Source organism: Phoca vitulina, unplaced genomic scaffold (genome assembly GCF_004348235.1).
Source record: "Phoca vitulina isolate PV1807 unplaced genomic scaffold, GSC_HSeal_1.0 scaffold23, whole genome shotgun sequence".
Lineage (NCBI taxonomy): Eukaryota > Metazoa > Chordata > Mammalia > Carnivora > Phocidae > Phoca > Phoca vitulina.
In genome coordinates this window covers 16,969,160-16,991,191 of record NW_022589726.1, presented here as the reverse complement: position 1 = coordinate 16,991,191, position 22,032 = coordinate 16,969,160, and the positions used below count along the sequence as shown (strand labels likewise).

Here is a 22,032-nt window from a genome sequence, read left to right as displayed (position 1 = left end):
CGGACCAGGCAGTGGAATTGCTGTGTAAAGGGCAAATGCCCTGTTCATACACAGGTCTGCATTTATCAGACCTCGGTATGGCTGGAATAAAAAGTCACCTGAGACGGGGTATGGGTAACAGGTTCATGTGTCTTCAGTGGCCTCTCAAGAGGCCATGGCTGTAAAGTAGGATGTGAGTATGTTCTGAACCTTAATGGTACCAGGAAGACAGTGATCAAAAGAATGAGCAGTCACTACAGTATTTTCCTCATGGTATGTAGGTAGTTTTCCTTATTCTACCCATGGAATTGGCACAAGAAAACAAATATTTTCTTAAAGGTTTCCTTTCCAAGGCCAGTCCTGCTTCAATCATTTTAAATTTAGTATACAAATCGCCTTGATTTTTATAACCTGCCTCTTTAAAAATGGCAATAATAAGCATAATGTTATCTCCTCAGTTTCTGCCTACTTTGGAGCTTAATATGAGCTGGGCACAGTAAAAACTACAGGACCCCAAGAATGCCAATATATGTATATCCATTTTGTTTGACATTAGGACTAACACAAGGAGCTACCACTCTGCCTCCACAATGAAAGAATACTGCAGTGCATTATTTGAAATTAAATCCAGATACTCTCCGTGTTTAGCTCAGGTACAGCTACCAGGAGAGCTCAGCATCATTTTAACCTACATGTGTTTATTCCTGGTGAGAACATTTGCAAATCACAATGGCACTTCCAGAACCCCTACAGAGAAAGGCAATCTTCCAAAAAAGCAAATCCTCTCCTTGGGGTAGAGTGTGGAGGCCCTGGATAAGATCGAAATGCAGGCCTCAAAGGCTCTCTGGGCTAAGCTTTTGAAACACCTCTGCTTTTAACCTTTACCCATTAACACTTGACTTTAACTGAAATTAAAGAATATTCAGCTGCTTACCTGTCCGCATTCCAAAGGGAAGCATTCTCTGAAAAAAAGGGTCTTACAGGTAAGCTTCTCCTCCCCAATTCTGACGGACCTATAAATAGTCACTTCTTTATTCTAGTTTTTGGGAATCTCCAAAAATCACCAGCAAACTAAATCCAGACTAGTGAATTCTAGGCCCAATAAACACCCTAAGCAGTCTCAGAAAGCTCCTGGACCAGACAAATTGGCTGCTTTAATCATTAGTTTACTGAAGAAACCACAGGATTTATTTTGTGAGCTAACAAAATTAACACAGGTAGGCATTCTCCTACTCATACTCGAAATGGTTAGATGTTTTGTGATTTTGTGGTTTCTATTTGATTCCTTTGTTGAGTTGTATTCAAGCAGCTAATTCTTTGCAATGAGACTCACAACCTTGCTTGTTTTACCTAAACTAGGTAGGAGTTCTGGGTTACAAGTGTAGTATAATAGTTTTGTTCTGTTATCACCCAAATGAAATCAAAAGGGTTTTGTATTTTCTAGTAATAAGACTATTAAATAACCTTAAGTTGGTGTGAGTATTGATTGATACACAAATAACCAGAATTAGTGGCATAATGGGTGTTTTCCCCCCTTCAATACATTATCACCCTCTCCAGAGGAAATGGTCTAGTTATTCTCTTAAGATCACACAGCTGGAAGCAGAAATACCATTGTACTGGGGCTATCTTGGACCTGTTTTTAGGGACTGCAACTAAATAAACAGCTCTGCTTCTATTAGGAGAGAATCCTGTTTCGTGTAAATATCATGAAAGAAGGCATTCCACAAGAGCCCACTCTTCCTTATCTGTTACTCACAAAAAATGTTAGATGGATCATTTTTGAAATTATCACTATGCTTCATCCAAGTCGTTATCTGTACCAGATCCCCAATCCCTCTCCCTGCCAGACAGATTTAGAACCAAACCAAACCAAACCTGAAAAAAACCAACCAACCAACAAAAACACACACAAAAAATGCACAGATATAAACAAACAAAAAACTGGTCTGGGGAGATTATGAAGTTTCCTTGTAAGGGCCAACAAAATGCTAGGCTAGCCAGAGCCTTGGGTGTTTCAGAAATCTAACTTCTTATACACACATTCCAGGAGAGTCAGCAGGGCCATCACATTTAAGCTTTGAAGCTTAATCAAATTTCACACATAGGTGGAAAGCCTCTCTCTTCTCCACACATACAATTGTTCCTCTCCTCCATTCCAATCTTCACTCCTACATAATCTACACCTGGCTTGACAGCTAGTACAATTTCTAGCTGGAATGTGGGAGAGAAACAAAAGAAACCTACTCTAGGTTGGAAATATTCAGGGAGCAAGGTGTTCTACAGATTCTAAACAAGAACGGGGTGTTTTGCTATCTAAATGCTATCAATGTCTTGAAGACTCTGGATAAGGAGATGCACTGATCAAAAAAGGACCATTCCTATAAATTTTAAAAGGAATCTGATCTATGTGTATCAGAGAACACAAATACACAGTTACTTTTTCCAACCCAAGTTTCTTGCCTGCTTTAGCTGGATCCTTTAAGATAACTTTAAATAATTATGTTTCATTAATGTGAAATGGGATGTGATTTCTGATCTTGGGGCTGCAGGTACTTAACCAAACTATCAAGCTATCTACGTTGATGCTTTATTTGAAACAGTTCTGAGTTTGAGGGTTCTTTCTTGCATCAAATGAGTGAAGACTCAAAGCATGGAGGAAAAAAAAAAGGTACTTGTCAGTTTGAAAGTCACAGACAGTTTATCTTTCTATAATTAGATTAGGAGGAAAAACCACGAAGAACCCACTGGTAGCAGGAAGAAGCAAGAGTCTTCTAGAGTCTGGCATCTGCAAGGAAATGAGAGAAAAAAAAGAGTTCTTAGTTCCTTTCAGTGACAAAAACACCAACTACATCTGATAATAGGCCACACAACTACAACCTGATTAACATCTCTTGGTCAGCTGGAAGAATCTGATATTGTTAATGGCAGAACACCAAGTACCTTCTGACCCTTAGCTCTTCAGTACCACTAAGCACACAGAAACTTGTTAATTGAATCAAAAACATTCTACATAGAGCTCGCTGTACACTGCTTGTGTCAACAGTTTCATGAGTGAGCCGAAAATCAGAATTGACTATCCATACAATTGACATCTCCAGACAATTCTGGATTAATTTTAATTAACTTATATTGATCTTTTTCTCTTCTCATATGTTCTATCTATTTATTAATTCAGTAATATTTTTTGAGCTGTTACAACATACATTAGGGGAATAAAAATTAATATGATATCACCTGCTTTGAGACACTTATCTAGTAAAAAGTAGATTTGTTGATAAAAACATGAGATAAAGCATATCAAGTGCAAGGTGAACAAACCCTCTTCATGTATATGCATTCAAGAAAATCTCCACCCACACTTAAGTTCCTTAAGGGGATAAGTCCTATCTTCTATTTCTTTTGTATCTTTCCAAAGAAGCTAGAGAATTCTGTAACAACTGGCATTCAAAAAATGATACTTTATTAAGAGGATAAAAAGGTTTGTGGCTGTTTAAGGATTGTTACCTAACCTAGGATAATTTTTCTCTCCGGATTCCTCAGGGGTTATAAAGAAAAATACATTTTTAGCATGTAAGGGGTTTAATAGCAAAGAGTTAAGTTCCCAAGGAGAGAACGTATCTAGTCTTAGATGTTAGAGATAGAAGCTTCTCCTGGGCTTTCACCTTAGAGTAATTTTTTTTTTTTTTTAAAGATGTATTTATTTGAGAGAGAGAGAGAGAAAGAGAGACCATGCACACACGTGCGAGCGGGGACAGGGGCAGAGGGAGAGGGAAGCTGACTCCCTGCTGCGCAGGGAGCCTGAAGCGGGGTGATCCCAGGACCCTGAGACCATGACCTGAGCCAAAATCAAGAGCCGGCTGTTTAACTGACTGAGCCACCTAGAGTAACTTTTTTTTTTCTTGTAATCTCTACACCCAATGTGGGGCTCAAACTCACGACCCCAAGATCCAGTCGTATGCTCTCCCAACTGAGCCAGCCAGATGCCCCTGGACCATTTTTATTATGTAGCAATCCGTACTGTATGAGAACCAAGCATCTTGTGCAGTGTGTCAGAGAAGGATTCAAAGTTCACCATTCATCCAGGTGGTGTGTGTTTTCCTGACACACCCCAGTGCTGTTGTGTCTTATTCCCTCCTGGGGCCAAATCCAATTTTCTGGTTTCCACATGTATTTAACAATTTGACATCAAAACCTACCAAGAGGGGCGCCTGGGTGGCTCAGTTGTTAAGCGTCTGCCTTCGGCTCAGGTCATGATCCCAGGACCCTGGGTTCGAGCCCTACATCGGGCTCCCTGCTCAGTGGGAAGCCTGCTTCTCCCTCTCCCACTCCCCCTGCTTGTGTTCCCTCTCTGTGTCTCTCTCTGTCAAATAAATATATAAAATCTTAAACAAAACAAAACAAAACAAAAACTTACCAAGAAAAACTGCTAGCATCTAGAAGCAACACATAAATATTATCGTCCATAGCTAAGGGGTGTTTGCTTTTGGAATCTCTTTTCTGCTTCTCACCAGAAGAAACATCAGTTTTGGCACAAAATGAACCCTAACTCACAGGAGATCCATCTGCTTCACTGTCCAGAGGAAGTGAATGAACTGGAAGGCAAGAGGCCAATTACTCACTCTTAAATAAATATTCACAGAGGGCCTACTATCTGCAAGACAGTGGGGATATAGTCTCATTCCTAGCTTAATAATATTCCTTTTGGCAGGAGCAATATGGCTGGGCAACCTCAGCCAAAACTGCATTTGAAGAATCAAATTTGGCTCTGCCATAGGCATATAGGGTTACCTCAGGAAAGGCTTCATCTGTAAAAAGTAAAATATTTTAGTCTCTTCATAGAGATTTTGTGAGATTCTGCTAAATCAAATATTCAGATAAGATCAACAGTGCAAGCTTCTTAGAGACCCCAAACTTTTAACTGCTCAATTAAAAAGAGTATGAATTTTTTGCTGAGTGTTAAACTGTACTGCACAGGGAAAGAATTGCAGAGCAGTGAAGCACAGCTGTCTGATTAATCTCAGTCCATTAAAAAGGCATGATAGATCTCGAATGCAACTTTGATAAAAAAAAAAAAAGAAAAAGGAAAAAGGAAAAAGGAAAAAGGCAATGTGTACTAACGTTAGGGAAAGCAACATGGCATGTTAACAGGATTCTAATTTAACAAGTAAATGCCTATTCATTAGCGTGTAGAGCCATAACAGAAGCTATATACTTAAAAAATACAGGCACACACAAAGCTTTAATTTGGTACCATAATCTGAAGGAAAATTGGACCCAAATTGCTTTATGTCCAGTTAAATCTTGCTACCATTTGAAGAGATAGTGAAATAAAACTGAAACACTTACTTGATGAGATATTCAGTTACTGTGCATTTCCATCTATAGAGTAGAAATATTTCAAAATAAATACACCATGACAATTGAAATTCACTCCTTCCCCTATTCTTACTAAACACAAATGACTTATTCTTGGGGTATACTGAATTACAATATAAAAGTGGAAGAATTTAAAATTAGTGATTGGATTCTATTCAAGAGCATGGGAAAAGAATAGTATATTACCTATCTAGCCGTTAGGCATATGATGTGGTGAACTCATTTTTTTGGGAAATGCAAGTATCCAAAGGGAAATGTTTTAAAGGGAATCCTCTAGCCACCTAAAAAATTAGCTCAAATAGTAGCAAAGACTGACATCAAGGGAATCTGAATTTGGGGGCAACATTAGGAAAGTCTGTATTAAGTAAAAATGATAGTATCTTGGGTGTTCCATATGTGGGAATTTATCAGGGTGATATGATATGAATTTAGTACCTATTTACTCGGCACGGTTTCTGATGTCTAGGGAAGACATCAGAATACTATTCTTATGCTAGTTCCTATAACTTATTACTTTCGTTTTCTTTCTACTCATTTCCTTTTAGGTCTCTGCAATCCAATTTCTAATCCCAATTTCTACTGATATTATGCCTTGAGTGTCAGGGATGACTTCCTCCTGCCCAGTGTCAGTAGCCTTTTTATTGGTCTCCAAATTTACCCAAGGTATTTGATGTCAGTGGTCATCCCAACTTGAAAATATTCTTTTGGTTTCTGCGATCTTGTACTTTCTTATTCATAATTTCCTGTTACTAACCAGGGCCGGGCCTAGGGTGTAGGGAGTGAGGCGCTCAGAATGCAAAATTTAAGGAGGCACTCACTCTCAGGGTCATGTGAGTGTAATGTGTTCACACTGACTATGTCCCTGAATAATCAAGACCAACTGTATTTAGCACAATGAAGAGAGTAAAAACATTTTGCCTTTATTTCACTTACTGTTTTTCCATGGCAGAACATATGGCAGAGACTTGGGAACACGCATGCCTGAAGCCAGGTTACTCTTATGTTCCATAACTATATTGCTTGCAGGGCTGCAAAAACAAAGACAAATTTGCCTATGCCAGCATATCTGTATTCTTCAGGCAGGCACACACAAGACAATCAAAATGTGTTTTTTGTAATTTGGGAGAAAACAGCAAACTACATTCTGAAATGTAAACACATTTCCATCAAAACATTCTTGCAATTAGAATGATTACTACTTCTCTGAAAAGCTCACTGTTCTGTACAAGCATTAAGATGGGTCTAACCATTTTCATTTTCCAGAAATTGAGATAAACAGCAATGCCATCTACTGTTCAGTTATATGACAGGCTCATCGACTCACTCAATAAATGTAAGAGATAAAATGCCAAGACAACCAAACCAGAGGCAACAAATCTCATAGAACTGAGGTAAAATTAAAACTGTACTATTAAAATTCATCTTTAAGTTTTTCTATTTTAGTGCACACACAAAATAAGGTACATGTACAATTACTAACTTATCTTAGGAGCTAAGAAAAATTGATAAGCATTCTATTTGGGGAAAAATGAAGTCTAGCATCTCATTCCTTCATTTTCTAATCCATAAATATTCTCATTTCTGAATATCTGAAACTTGATCTTCTACGGTTTGAAGATGAAGCAGTAATGAGAAATCTCATAGATTTAAATTAGATAAAGGGGTGCCTGGGTGGCTCGGTCAGTTAAGTGGTTAAGCGTCTGACTCTTGATCTCAGCTCAGGTTTTGATCTCAGGGTTATGAGTTCAAGCCCCACACTTAGATACAAATTAGATACAAAATCAGTGGAAAGAAGAGATGCATTTTCTTCCCTACCCAATAGGTACTCTGGCTTGCCCAATTTCAAATCAAGAACTTTCAGGATTATTTTTCCTTAGACACTAATTACCCAGAGTGGTGTCACTGGAGAATTTTTTCAAAGTATTAAAATAATGCCAACTTAGCAAAAAACCCAACTTAGACGTAAGAATGTCTGGTACCACTGTCTCCCTTGCTAGACTATAAGCTAGTTTTTTGTGTTCCCATAGCGATTAACACAAAGCATGTGACCTTTTTATGAATCGAGGAATAAATAAGGAAAATAACCCATCAAAACTATCTAGACTAAGTTACCACCAAGTAACATCATTAAGGAAAGAGATCAAATCATGCTTTGGTGGCTTCTTTTGGGAACAGGTCACTTGGATTTTGGGAGGCAGTGCTGGGAATGAGCCCATTTCATTTACCTGTTGTTGCCACAGTAGTTGGCTGTGCCCCAGACAAATGGGGTGCTGGTCTGTTCCCACAGATCTGCCAAAGAAAGAACACAGTTTGTGACACTCCTAGGGAAAACACCAGTTTATGCTAGTTGAATCTGTAAGGTGGGAAATAATACACCTAAGTTTAGAGAAATTTAAAGATTGATCAAGTACCCTGAAGTGACACAGTAGCAGGAATTTAATTGAAGGATATAAACACAAGCAACATAAATAATAATAAACGTGCCCAGTAACAACCAAACACAGATGGTACAACACAATTTATGGAAAAAAACAGATGTAAAGAAGTGCTTTTTCCAGTCAAGAGGGATAGGCTGTTCCACGTGTCTGCACAGTGATACGAATGTGCTTGTTTTGAGGCCCAATAACAATAATAAGGCGTTCCAAACATGGTATGTTCCTAAAAAAGGAAAATCTTCCTTCTGTCTAAAGCAAATGACTTGCGATTTAGACATTGTGAAGAAAAAGATGTAGAGACACTTCACCTTTATCCCAGTCCTCATCGCAAGGAGGGCACTGCCATGTGCTCTCAGCCAGAGTCTCTTGTCCAAGGTTCCTGGTTTGGTTGACTGCAAGATAACAAAGATTCTGATGTAAAAAGGGGACATCGTCAGGTTATTATGTTTAAAGGGGTTAAGTGGCTTAAAAGGTTTCAGGGTAGCCTAATAGGTCTTTGTTTCTGAAAAACAGATGCTACGAAAGCTAAGCAGAGGTCTTATCCCCTTGCAGAAGAAAAAGAAGCTGAAACAAAGATTGTTTGTCTTCGTTTATGACAATAAAAGGATTTTTATTTTTAGATTAATTACTGGTAAGATGGATCAGGTTGTTCAAAAGAGAAAGCAGTCTGATAAACACAGCCTGACAACCTTTTATTGATGAGATAAAATACTCGAGGGCAGAAAGGTACTATTCTTCTGAAATGATGAAAGCCAAAAATCAAGAAATCAAGGTGACAACGGAGCATAATACAAATCTGAAGGGGCTAACCTCTAGGACTGAAACCTTTTAGCTAGTCTTACCAACATCCTGCTCAATACAACTTTTATCGTCACAGCTTGAGATATGATGACTGATTTCGGCCCGAGGAACCTGGTGGCGAGCATTGAAGGGACAAGTAGCCAATTTGTTTGCGATATCAGGATGATTCTGTGGAACAAAAATTAAGAGGTCTATCAATTCTTTGATTCTCTTCAGGTTCAAAGGGAGTGGCTTAGCCTTATTCTATAAATGACTGCCCTAAAATCTCTCAATAAACTTGTGGCTTAACTATGGTAAGTAAACTCATGGTAGAAAATTAAAGAGGGAATGAATTATTTCTCCTCACACAGACTGGACAGATGACCTCAAACTCATCAAAATGTAAGCTTCTTTCTTATGCTCGTAGAGACGGACAGCACAGATACTGGGTTTACAGTGGCTTATAGGGGAGTAAACAGTGAATTTAGGATTGGGTATTTGAACCATATTTCCCAGGGTCCCAAGACTGGCAGCACAGCCTGTCATGGTGGAGCTCTCTGGATGTCTCTGAAGGGTGATATTCAGGGAACAGTAACACGAAAACATACTCTTAGTCCGCACTGCGGTAGCGCCCCTGCTATTGCCATGCAGTAGTGCTGGAAAACAGCGGTGGGGAGGGAGCCGCAGAAGAAGCCTACCAGTGAGTTTTCAGATTAACACAGGAATGCTTATTTCAAGTAACGATGCCTGAAATGAGGCTGTCAACAACTGGGCCTTTATTTCAGCTATTTCACTAAGGAAAAGCCCAAATGAGAGAGTCTACTCTGCTGATCAAGTTCTCTGTTTTAAAACAAAACAAAAAAACCAAAGGGTTTATCATATATCAAATCCTATAGTAAGCTACCAGGAATTAAGAAGCTGATTTATTAGAAGCAAAACATTTATCACAAATAATATTGTGGAAGGACGCTAAGAAAAAATAGAGGATGAAGAAAATTATGAGGGCAGTTATCTTCATGATTTTCGTAAGGGATACTGAGCATTCCAATGCAAAGATTTTTGTGGTCAAAGATTAAGAGCATTAGAGGAGGGGAGTTAAAGGGGTGCCTGGGTGGCTCAGTTGGTTAAACGTCTGACTCTTGATTTCAGCTCAGGTCATGATCTCAGGGTCGTGAGATGGAGCCCTGGGTTGGGCTCTGACCTGGGCATGGAGACTGCTTAAGATTATCTCTCTCTCTCACTCTCCCTCTGCCCCACCCTCCTCCCCGAATGCACGGGGCTTTCTCACTCTCTTAAAAAAAAAAAAAAAAAAAAAAGGGAGTTAAAGACAATATGTCTTTTTATTGCTTAGTTTCCTTTCGCAACCTTTATCCTTAGGGACATGTTTGCAATCCTAGGGAAGCAAGTCGTGGTGGTATCTGCTGGTCCACATTATCCAGGTTCAACTTTAAGGGATCTTTGCTCTAGAGATTTAAAAGAGCTGCAGAAATGATCAACAAAGGCATGATAAGCATGTCATGAGGACTGCAAGAGAAACACCCTTTAAAGGATGTTAATGCATACATGAATTGTATGCAGCTTGGATTAAATACCAAAAATGCTGTCCAAGCATAAATCCCGCAGACCTTTGGCCTTTGTATCCGACATCTGTATTCTAACAATCCTTTCAAAGTGCCTCAATTAGTATGCCAGCATTAAAGTAGTTTATATCTAAGACTACAAAAGAGTGACCAGAGAAAAAAACTCAAACTCTGATTAGTTGTCCCCCACCAAAAGATGCTTCAACCAAAGACTGAAACTTGGAGAAACCGTTATTTTTAGGAATAATCTTTCCTTAGGCTAACCTCTAGCTGTTCAACTTCTCTAAAATTTCCAAACAAAAAGCAATCAGAATTAAGTGTATTATGGCACTCAATCCTTATCAGGACAATGAACACATCAAGTTCACAAGGCAAGAGGGATTTCTCATTGCTAGCAAAAATTAGTTTTTCCTCTGTTTTATGAAGTGTGAGAAGAGTATATAGAGGGCGCTTTGTCACTAGTTAGGGAGAAAAAAAAACAAAAACAAGAAAAAGCTATGTACTCAAGAAATAAACTCCTTTCTGTAAATGTTGGTACTTAACACAAAAGCAGATTACTAAAACAAGTCCGGCATTAAATTAAAACATTTTTGCTAAAATTATATGATATTTACAAAATTTGGCTTTTTAAAAGAACTCAAGAGGTCATTACAAGGCAAATTATGAAAATAATGCCTTACCTTTCTGCACTTGATAAGATGATAAGGAAACCTGCAGGCCCTGATCTGGTGGTTTTTATCATAGGGGCACTGTAATAGCTTTTCAGGGTCCAGGGAATCGACTGAAAGAGAGAAGAGTAGGATAAACATAAAGCTTAAGCTTTAAGCCTTTGTAAAATTACAGTATTCCAGGCACACTGGATTTTTAAACAGAATCTATAAGAATAGAACATGACAGTCTAACAACAACTTGGAATTAAAAAAAAAAGGGTGACTAAACATTTAAACATGAAAATGTAACTCCGGGAAGATAAAACTGTATTACCACCAATCTTTGTAAGTACAGCAAAACAAGCTATCATGGGATAGGATCTTAGTTCATATCTGGTTGTACATAAATTTGTTTTATACTAAGGGCAACCAACAATGAAAACAACAATAAAGTTAAATGAAATGATACCCTTTTTTCCCTTCTAGACGTGCTAATTCAGGGTCATTCTTATCTCTAGCTAGCCTAAGCAAAGCCTCTCAACCAGTATGCTAAAGTTAGAATGGATGGTGTGCCAACATACCAGTGCGGGGTACCTCTGCACATGCTCCCCCATCCCCTACCAGTCACTTCTAGGGCAAGTTGAGGGCACTTACTCCCCTTTGCCAGCATTCTTGCCTATTGACTAGTATGTTATGGCATGAAAAACGTTCATAAGGACTGCTCTAGATCAGTTATAAGCTCTATGGAAGCTTAATAGGTGATTTCTTTTTCATCTGTCTGCTTGGACTTACTACGGTAAGTAGTTCCTGATCTTGGTTACTCTAGATACCTCTCAAAAGAAACCAATACCTTTATCAGATAGGTGGTTTTACTTTTCATAGTTTGGCACACAGATGAGAAAAAAATCAGAGAATTCTTTAATCTAGTGATTATCAAATTGGGCAGATAAAAAAAATAATCTGCAAAAACAGAACGTCCTAAATTTAAGACAACTGCAGACATATGGAGCTGCTCTGTGAAAGAAAGCCCCTAACCTAGACCATGCTATTTAAAACTTCTCTTAGAAGACTATATTTTCAGGCGCCTGGGTGGCTCAGTTGGTTAAGCGACTGCCTCCGGCTCAGGTCATGATCCCGGAGTCCTGGGATAGAGTCCCACATCGGGCTCCCCCCGCTCTGTGGGGAGCCTGCTTCTCCCCTTCCCTCTGTCTGCCACTCCCCCTGCTTGTGCTCTCCGTCAAATTAAAAAAAAAAAAAAAAGACTATACTTTCAGGAATCATCTCTACATAGTTACTTAAGAAGTTTCTCTAAATGTGTAAAGCTACCCGTAGGCTTTACAAATTTTAGCAAGCTTGATTAATGAAGGGAAATTAAAAGGGTTAAGCACATTCTGAGTGTATTATAAGGAGGACGAGAGGCAACCTAATAAAATGCTGTTACCATCACTGAAGGCAATGATAAAAGTGAAATAAGATAAACAATTCACATTTGATAAGGAGCTTATAAACCAGGAGACTGCTATGAAAATCAGAAGCCAGTGGGGAATTGAAACAGACAGTTTCGCTGGAAGAGTGGTAAACATGCAAAAAATTGCTAACCATGATCGTGATGCAAATGAGCCAGAAAGGTGACTTGAAGGACAGAATGAATAGGAAGGAAAAGTCTTAGAGGACAGGCAAGTTTATTGGACCAGGCTCATCCTGACCAGCAATCTTTTCGTATTTCTGAAGCTTCAGGACACCCAGGGAGAGTTTACAGATAAAATTCTTATTAGTTTCCCTTCATTTAATCCATTCCATCATGAGCAAATGTTAGGTCATGTCAGCAGCTGACAGACTAGACACACCTCATGATTCATACACATTATACCGCCTATACAGTGACATATATCAGAGTTGATAATGACGACTTCCTAGCACAATGTTTTACTTCCTGGCCTCTGGTAACTTAGGTTAGCTCTAAACTGGTTTTCTAGATTTAAAAAATTTTATTTTACTTTTAATTAAAAAAATTTTAATGGTGATAAAAATATGTAACATAAAATTTACCACCTTAACCAATTTTAAGTGTATAATTAGGTAGTGTTAAGTATATTCACACTGTTATGCAACCAGTTTCCAGAATTTTTCATCTTGCAAAACTGAAACTCGATACCCATTAAGCAATAATTCCCTATTCTCTCCTCTTCCCAATCCCTGGCAACCACTAATTCTACTTCTTGTTTCTATGAGTCTATTCCAGATACTTCATATAAGTAAAATCATAGTGTATGTCTTTTTTTGACTGACTTATTACATTTAGCATAATGTTCTCAAGGTTCATCCATATTGTAGCATGTGACAGGATTTCCTGTACCTATTTTGCTATTTTTTTTTTTAAGTTTTTATTTATATTTTTTAGTAATCTCTACCCCCAATGTGGGGCTTGAGCTCATGACCCTGAGATCATGAGTTGTATGCTCTTCCAACTGAGCCAGCCAGGTGCCCCACTTGTTTTTTCTTTTTTTTAACTTAATATATCCTGGAGCTCCTTCTATGTCAGGATATAAAAAGAATATAAAACAAACAAACAAACAAACAAAAAACCCAAAACCAAACCAAACCCAAACAGGAATATTTCAGTGCTGCATACGGATTTGCCATAGATTCTTTTTTTTTTAAATGATTTTATTTATTCATTTGAAAGGGAGAGAGACAGAGAGAGCACAAGCAGGGGGGAGAGGCAGAGGCAGAGAGAGAAACAGGCTCCCCGCTGAGCCGGGAGCCCGATGCGGGGCCCGATCCCAGGACCCGGAGATCATGAACCGAGCCGAAGGCAGACGCTCAACCATCTGAGCCACCCAGGTGCCCCATAGATTCTTTTTTTTTTTTTTTTTAAGATTTTTAAAAAAAATTTATTCATTTGAGACACAGAGATAGAGAGAGAGAGAGAGCATGAGCAGGGCGAGAAGCAGGGAGCCCGACGTGGGGCTTGATCCCAGGGGGGATCATGACCTGAGCTGAAGGCAGACGCTTAACTATCTGAGCCACCCAGGCACCCCTGCCATAGATTCTTAATCATTTCTCTTACTGATGGACATTTAGGTCATTTCCAGTTTTTTATTATTATATAAAATGCTGTGACTAACAATCTGGTATATACTTCTTTGTGTACGAGGAGTATTTCACTTGGGCAGATACCTAAGAGTGCTGCATTGAAGTATATGTGCATTTAAAGTAACAAATACTTTATACTTGTAATAAATACTTGTAATAAATACTATCAAACTGCTCATCAAAAATTCTATCTGGGGCGCCTGGGTGGCTCAGTTGGTTAAGCGACTGCCTTCGGCTCAGGTCATGATCCTGGAGTCCTGGGATCGAGTCCCGCATCGGGCTCCCTGCTCAGCAGGGGGTCTGCTTCTCCCTCTGACCCTCTTCCCTCTCGTGCTCTCTGTCTCTCATTCTCTCTTAATAAATAAATAAAAAAAATCTTTAAAAAAAAAAAATTCTATCTGGCTTTTTGGGAATATAACTTAATTTGGAAAACAGAGTAGGCCCTGTGGACAAGCTCTCTCCAAAAGCATAGACTCAGATGTTTTTTTTTTTTAAACTATTTTTTTAATTATTATTATGTTATGTTAATCACCATACATTACATCGTAAGTTTTTGATGTAGTGTTCCATGATTCATTGTTTGTGCATAACACCCAGTGCTCCATGCAGAACGTGCCCTCTTTAATACCCATCACCGGGCTAACCCATCCCCCCACCCCCCTCCCCTCTAGAACCCTCAGTTTGTTTCTCAGAGTCCATAGTCTCTCATGGTTCGTCTCCCCCTCCGATTTCCCTCCCTTCATTCTTCCCTTCCTGCTATCTTTTTTTTTTTTTTAACATATAATGTATTATTTGTTTCAGAGATACAGGTCTGTGATTCAACAGTCTTACACAATTCACAGCGCTCACCATAGCACATACCCTCCCCCATGTCCATCACCCAGCCACCCCATCCATCCCACCCCCACCACTCCAGCAACCCTCAATTTGTTTCCTGAGATTAAGAATTCCTCATATCAGTGAGGTCATATGATACATGTCTTTCTCTGATTGACTTATTTTGCTTAGCATAATACCCAGATGTTTCTCACTCCTGGGTAGGGCCTGAAACCCACGGTGAGAAATGGAGGAAACTAGAAATAGGGAACTAAACCTGACAAAAGTATCATCAGTTAAGAGGTACAGCCCCAAACAGAAGCTGGAGATCTTTAGATCAGATTAAGGTTATAGTTTAAGGTCAATTTGGGAAGAAGGTCAAGTATATCCTAAGGCAGTGTTAAGTTACTTGGGGTCTGTGCTAAAATGCAGATTCTGATTCAATAGGTCTGGGATGGGGCCCAGAGACTGTGCATTTCTAACAACTCCCAGGTGATATTTTTCTAAGAAAAAAATTATGGCTGAAAAAAGTAAAGAATGAGACATAAAGGGGAGCTGTTGCTTTCTAATTTAATAGAGAGTAGTAAGCTTCCAAGAATAAATATAAATCTACCTATCTCACATGGAATTCCAGGTTTACATTAAAATATCTTTTTAAAAAATATTTTATTTATTTGAGAGAGAGGGGCAGACGGAGAGGGAGAAGCAGGCTCCCCACCAAGCAGAGAGCCCAACGCGGGGCTCAATCCCAGGGCACCCTCGGGGATCATGACCTGAGCTGAAGGCAGACACCTAACCAAATGAGCCACCCAGGCACTCCTACATTAAAATATCTTTAAAAAAATTAAGGAGGTAGGGGAGAGAACCCTAAGGAAGACCAAGGAGAATAAGTCTTCTAGATCAATGATTCTCAAAGTGTGGTCCTCAGATCAGCAGCCTCAACTGAGAACATATTAGAATTGCAAATTCTTGGGTCCCAGACCTTCTGAATCAGAAAGTCTGGGGGTAAACAACAATGACAAAACACAAAAAAACCCCAAAACCAAACAAACAAACAAAAAGAAATTCTGGGGTAAGTCCAGCAACCTGAGTTTTTTTTTTTTTTTTTTTTAGAGGTTTTATTTATTTATTTGACAGAGAGAGACACAGCGAGAGAGGGAACACAAGCAGGGGGAGTGGGAGAGGGAGAAGCAGCCTTCCCGTGGAGCAGGGAGCCCGATGTGGGGCTCGATCCCAGGACCCTGGGATCACGGTCTGAGCCGAAGGCAGACGCTTAACGACTGAGCCACCCAGGCGCCCCAGCAACCTGAGTTTTAACGAGCTCCCTGGGTGATCTTGCTGCATGCTCAAGTTTGAGAACCTCTGATATAGATATTTAATGAAGACTATTTCCATGTAGTTTCTATATATCGATGATTAAGATTCTATCGGACCCTTCCTTGAAGGTAGAATGGGACTAAAAAATATCCTTTAGTTGGAACTTATTAACTCCAAAGAGACTCTGAACAATACAGCAAAGTAAGAAACAAAGTAGGCCCTGTTGACAAGTTTCATCCACTCACTGATGCAGATGTTCCTTAAACTTGGTCAGGGCCTAGAAACCACAGTGCCTTATGGTATCAAGTGTGGCATTACATATGAACAACATATGACTTCTGTCTCTAACTATGTAACCTTGGGCAAATCAGTTAATCTAGGTTCTATTTTCTCCCATGTAAAATCCAAACGTTAAATGAAATGATTTTTGGGGTCTCTTTTGTTTCTACATTTGTATGATTCTAGATGCTAGCTCCCTTCTGACTTCTTGGGCCATCTAAGTTTCCTGGATCACTTGAGAAATAAGAATTCTTCCTAGGATTTCTTTAACCCCAAGAACTCAATGTATATCAGCATTATGATGAATATCACATTGTCTCTCAAAATAGAAAACAGAGGTTACTATCCCCTTGTCCTTAATAGGAGAAACTGAAGCCCTGCAAAATTATGTTTCATTTAATAAAAATATAGTTTAACACAGATGTCCCAACTGTAGCCTTTCCAAAGCTTGATAATTTCAAGTGTCTTATTTCAAATTTGGGAACTTCTCTACTACCACACAGACATCCTCAGCAGTTGAGGGAGAAATGTGAATCTTTCCCAAAACACTAAAGGTCTTGTCAGACATAAAACTATATGTAAAGAATTTAACTTATTCTCTAAAAGCAATAAGAAATACATACTGTAAGTTTCTTCCATGCTGGAAATGAAGAAGCTGAATCCAAGCGCTGAAGGGGAAAAAAAAAAAGCAGTGGTTCAGTAAACAGGACTACTAATTTAAAGTGTATTCAGGTGATAAGATAGTCTACTTTAAGTGCCATTTCAACAACCTGTCACTGTTTACCATCCATTAGGGTTCGATGCTATTTAATATTAAAGGGGGCAAGTCAAGACCACAAGAGTATTACTATTTAAACTTTAGGATAAACGTGAATAGGGTACTATTTTATTTTATTTATTTATTTTTTTAAAGATTTTATTTATTTATTTGACAGAGAGAGACACAGCTAGAGAGGGAACACAAGCAGGGGGAGTGGGAGAGGGAGAGGGAGGCCCCCTGCCGAGCAGGGAGCCCGATGCAGGGCTCGATCCCAGCACCCTGGGACCATGACCTGAGCCGAAGGCAGACGCCCAACGACTGAGCTACCCAGGCGCCCCAAATAGGGTTAAAGCTCTCCTCTCAAGTTCTTAAAAATATAGGATGGCAGGCTGCCAGTCTTGCTCTCCCCTGGGACCTGGGAATGCTGAAAGTCTAGGTCCACCAGTATGCACTTAATCCATCCCATAAGCCCAGAGACATTCTAGCTTACTATTTTTTAAAAAAAAGATTTTATTTATTTATTTGAGAGATAGCGAGAGCATGAGCAGGGGGGAGGAGGCAGAGGGAGAGGGAGAAGCAGACTCCCCGCTGAGCAGGGAGCGTGATGCAGGGCCCCATCCCAGGACTCTTAGATCATAACCTGGGTCAAAGGCAGTCGCCTGACTGAGCCACCCAGGCGCCCCAGCTTACTATTTCTATGACTTTTCTAAACATGATCAGGAAGTGTCACACCTACTGCACTGATGCTTCACCTCCCCTCTCCTCCACCAATCCCCTATACTAAAATGGATAGACTTGGTTAAGTTTCTCTAGTTAGTACTCACTCCCTCTAAGCACCGAGGGAAAACTTCTGAGTGTTAGGATTTAAGAAATATCCATTTTATGGATAACACAGTAATAAAAGAACAAGTCTGTAACAGAAATGTGGAAGATGAAGACAAGAAATGATTCTGTAGTTTGAATCCTCTTCTACCAAAGATCTCCCCCTATTTAGCACTGTGATTAAATAAACTAATCATTATGGGAAAAAACTAAATTTATATAAAACCATTCTCATAGGAAACTTCTGAAAATTAGCCGGATTTACAGCTGTTGCCTCTAGAGCAAGCTCTCCTTTGGCCCTTCATACAGTTCCACACCCCTTCCCCCCATTCTATGACATAAGCAGCCTTGGAATCTATGGTAGGAAATACAAGTGATCAGCTGGAACTCTAGTTGGGTAATTTGCTCCACAGCCCATTTGTTAATGACATTTACTAACGAAACTGTTGTAAAAAAAATATTTTTCATATCTGGATTAAGAAATTCTGAACTTCCTTTTGACAAGTTTTACTTACACATAGTTACTTCACACTTTTTTTTTTTATAAAAAATAAGACGTTTGGAAGGAAGAACCAAGTATTATGTTCCTTGATTTTAGGGTGTTTAGAGAAACAATCAGCGCCAGATTCAGCAACTTATGGAAAGCCACCCTAAACTCTGGGGGCAAAAAAACTAATTACAGTAAATTTAGAACACTGGAATCCATAGCTTCCTCATTCAGCCGTGTCCACTGAAGTCTCCTCCGTACCAAACTGTTAACAGGCGATTCTTTACCTTTTCCCTAGTACTAGACCGCGGTGAAACGGACAAATTACGCGAAACAGTCAAGTTTGGGGGCTGGATGTAGTCTGAAGCAACCGGTTAAACTAACAGAGCTGGGGTCTCAGTAAAACAATCGTTTTTCCTCCTTTAAACAAAACAATCAGAGTAGATTTAAGCAATGGGACTAAACAAGAGAAGGTGGGGAAGGTGGTTAACTTAAAACAATGTAGACAAAGGAGGTAGGGAGGCCCTCGAGGGGACACACGGTGGCTGGACTACGCGTAGCCAAAAAAGCAGCACTGAGAACCCACAAGGCCCAAGGCTACGGGCAGGCGGAAAAGGGAAGATATTAGATGGTGAAAGTATCCCAGGACACTAAAGGTGAGTTTTTTGAGGAGGCCCCAAGCTAGACGAGGACGCCTTTCCTACCTCGGTCGAGACACGTTCTCCCCACAGTCGCTTTCTCCCGATACCCGCGTCCCAGCAACGCTCACTTCCGCCCCTGACGTTAGGGGGTGGGGCCCCCACTTCCTGTGACGCTGGTCTCGGCTCCGCCGGAGCGTGTCTTCCTTGCGCCCGGCCTCCCAGGCATCCCAGGCCTCCCCGGCCGTCGCGCGCGTTGGCCACTTCTCACTCTTCAGGCTCCCCGTCCTCGGGCCATTCTCGTCTTTCAGCCCATTCTCGTCGGGTCTCCAGAACGATAGTGGCCGTGGGGGGGTGAAACTGTGGGTGGAACTCGCACTGCCTTCCCTGCGCTTTGTGGCGGCCATCTTAGGAAAGAGAACGAGTGTTTAGATATGGGCACTGGGCGGGGGAATGGGACTGGCTCGGCTGGGCTGCAGGCTGCAAGGAAGCCTTTGTGGAAGTTGTCTAGCTAGAAGTGTAGTTTGGATTTTGAGGGAACGGAAGAGGAAGATAGTAAAGGAGATAAGTCTGTAGAAGGGCCAAAACAAAACACCGAGGGGAATCTAGTTTTTGTTTAGCAAGCATTGTAGAATCTTAAAATTCAAACGTCAATTATAGTATCTAAGGATGCTTGGTGGGAAGGATGCCCTAGTTGGATTAAACGGAGTCTTAGAGTTGAGGTGAGAGCTCAATGCTCAATAAAAAGAGTTGGAGAGGTAAATAGGGCCAGAAAGTTGTAACTTGATAAATGGAAACCCAAATATAGATTGTGAGCCTTGTTCTGGAAACTGACACACACACACTACGTGTAAGCAGTAGTTCTTGTCCCTGGGGTGCTTAGAAAAATAGGCCTAAAGTGGATGAAAGGTAAAATGGCAGTCTAACATGCCAAAAATATAGTCATGACTGGAAATTTACATTAGGAAGAAATCACTGGAGCCCAATGTGACCTGGGAAGGATTTATGGAAAAAAGGGACTGTGGCTTTTGCAGGTTAGACAAAAAAAGGAAGATGTTGCTACTACAGGTGGATCTGGTGATACTACTTTCAAAACCAAGAAATAAAAATATGCTATGACAAAAATTTTTGTACTGTCCAGGTGTAGGGGGCAGTATGGGAGATTAGTCTGAGTGCTCAATTATTGGGACTTTTGGAGCATTTCAGTGGTTTATAGATCCTAAATGACTTAGGAGAACTTATCCAGATAGCAAGAATTGAATGTGACTTTAGTGAAAAGGATCATGGAGATGGGACATTTTATTTTTATGAGACTACTTAGTAAACATAGATTGTTACCTGATTTTTTATTTATTTATTTATTTTTTAAAGATTTTATTTATTTGAGAGAGAGAGAGAGCACAAGAGGGGGGAGTGGGAGAGGGAGAAGCAGACTCCCTGCTGAGCAGGGAGCCCGATGCGGGACTCGATCCTGGGACTCCAGGATCATGACCTGAGCCGAAGGCAGTCGCTTAACCAACTGAGCCACCCAGGCGCCCCTGATTTTTTTTTTTTTAAAGATTTTATTTATTTGAGAGCCTGCATATGCAAGAGCATGGGGGGGAAGGGGCAGAGGTAGAGGAGAAGCAGACTCCACTGAGCAGGGAGCCAGCCTTGTTGTGGGGCTCTGCTGGGTTCCAAGATCTGACGTGGGATCATGACCTGAGCCAAAGACAGACGTGTAACAGACTGAGGCACCCTTACCCAGTTTTTGTTTTGTTTCTTAAAGATTATCAGCCCTTGGGCTGAGGAGAGTGTGATTCATAGTCTTTGGCTCATATTAAGACCCTAAAAAGAAATTTGTTAGATGCCCCACCCAAGCCTTTCTTGTAGGCTAGTGGTTTTTAATCTTGTCTGTACATTAGAATCATCTGGGGAGCTTTTAAGACATACTATGCCAAGTTCTCTTTCCAGACCAATTAATCAAAGGGCTGGGCATAGTTATTTTTAAAAAGCTACCCAGATGATTCTAATATGCAGTCGGGGCTGGGAACCACTGACCTAGGCACTGTTTTGAATTTAGGAAATCTATTCTTTCACCTGAGTGGCCTGGATAATTCCTATGAAGGAGGAGCAAGCTGTTAAAGTGCTTCTTGAAAGATAATAGCCAAGAATGAAAGCTTCATTGCAAGCTTAGCACAAAGCATTTTAGAGAAGGCTGCTGTTTTGGTAAATCAGTTTCAGATCGTTAGGAATATCTTAAAGTAACCTTTCTGAAATTCTAAACCTCTGAATTTATCACATTCATGCAGATTGGTGCGGCCAATGTGATTTGAAGTGAAATGTGATTTTTCAGGCTTTAAATTGCAGTAAGCTGGTGAAATTGTTGACACTGTTACTGTGACCCATAAGTACTTTTCAGATACCTGCAGACAGATTTCTGAGGAAGAGCTAGGGCTTGAGAGGATGGAGGGGGTGGGTACAAAACCAGAACCCAAGTCAGGCTTCACTGCATTCAGTAATGCCTTGTCAGGGTGACAGGATCCTCAGCTGAGAAGGCTGTTCCATTTAGCACGAGTGAACAAGCCCTCCAACTTTTATTTTATTTTTTAAAGAGTTTATTTATTTATTTGAGAGAGAGAGCATGAGCAGAGGGACGAGCTGAGGGATGGGCAGAGGGAGAGGGACCAGCAAACTCCCTGCTGGGCAGGGAGTCTGACACAGGGCCCCATCCCAGGGTCCTGGGATCATGACATGAGCCAAAGGCAGATGCTTAACTGACTGAGCCACCCAGGCGCCCCATGCCCACCAATTTTTAAATAAATAAACAAAAACCCCAAACTGTCTTTCAGTGGAGGTTTTAAAATAAAAATGCGCGACACATCTTTTCTTTCTATTCTTAAATGCTTTGTTCATTCATCTCCAACCCAGAAAGTTCCTGGTTTATCTAAGATCCCTGCTGAGCTTTCTTTCAGCCTGGCTTTTCAGCCAGGTTGAATATATTTGAAAAGGGAAAAAACAATGAGAGACCAAGG

General features: G+C 40.3%; 1 protein-coding gene across 1 annotated transcript; it reads right to left on the bottom strand.

The window, feature by feature from the left end:
• Positions 1–2,518: 2,518 nt before the first annotated feature.
• Positions 2,519–19,132, bottom strand: GTSF1 (gametocyte specific factor 1). Its single transcript, XM_032420779.1, has 9 exons — positions 19,085–19,132; positions 16,935–16,979; positions 10,834–10,934; positions 8,636–8,762; positions 8,102–8,185; positions 7,584–7,647; positions 6,292–6,386; positions 5,329–5,361; positions 2,519–2,767 (listed from the first exon to the last, which is right to left on the bottom strand). The coding sequence occupies exons 2-8, from the start codon at positions 16,948–16,950 to the stop codon at positions 5,345–5,347; spliced, it is 504 nt and encodes a 167-aa protein (XP_032276670.1). The 5' UTR covers positions 16,951–16,979; positions 19,085–19,132; the 3' UTR covers positions 2,519–2,767; positions 5,329–5,344.
• Between the last annotated feature and the right edge of the window lie 2,900 nt (positions 19,133–22,032).

Excerpts from the sequence above, each read along its gene's own strand:
- GTSF1 (XM_032420779.1), bottom strand. Across the intron at positions 8,186-8,635 it reads TTGTATTGAGCAGGATGTTG|TCAACCAAACCAGGAACCTT; the intron begins GTAAGACTAGCT and ends GTTATCTTGCAG. Across the intron at positions 7,648-8,101 it reads CGATGAGGACTGGGATAAAG|ATCTGTGGGAACAGACCAGC; the intron begins GTGAAGTGTCTC and ends TTTCTTTGGCAG.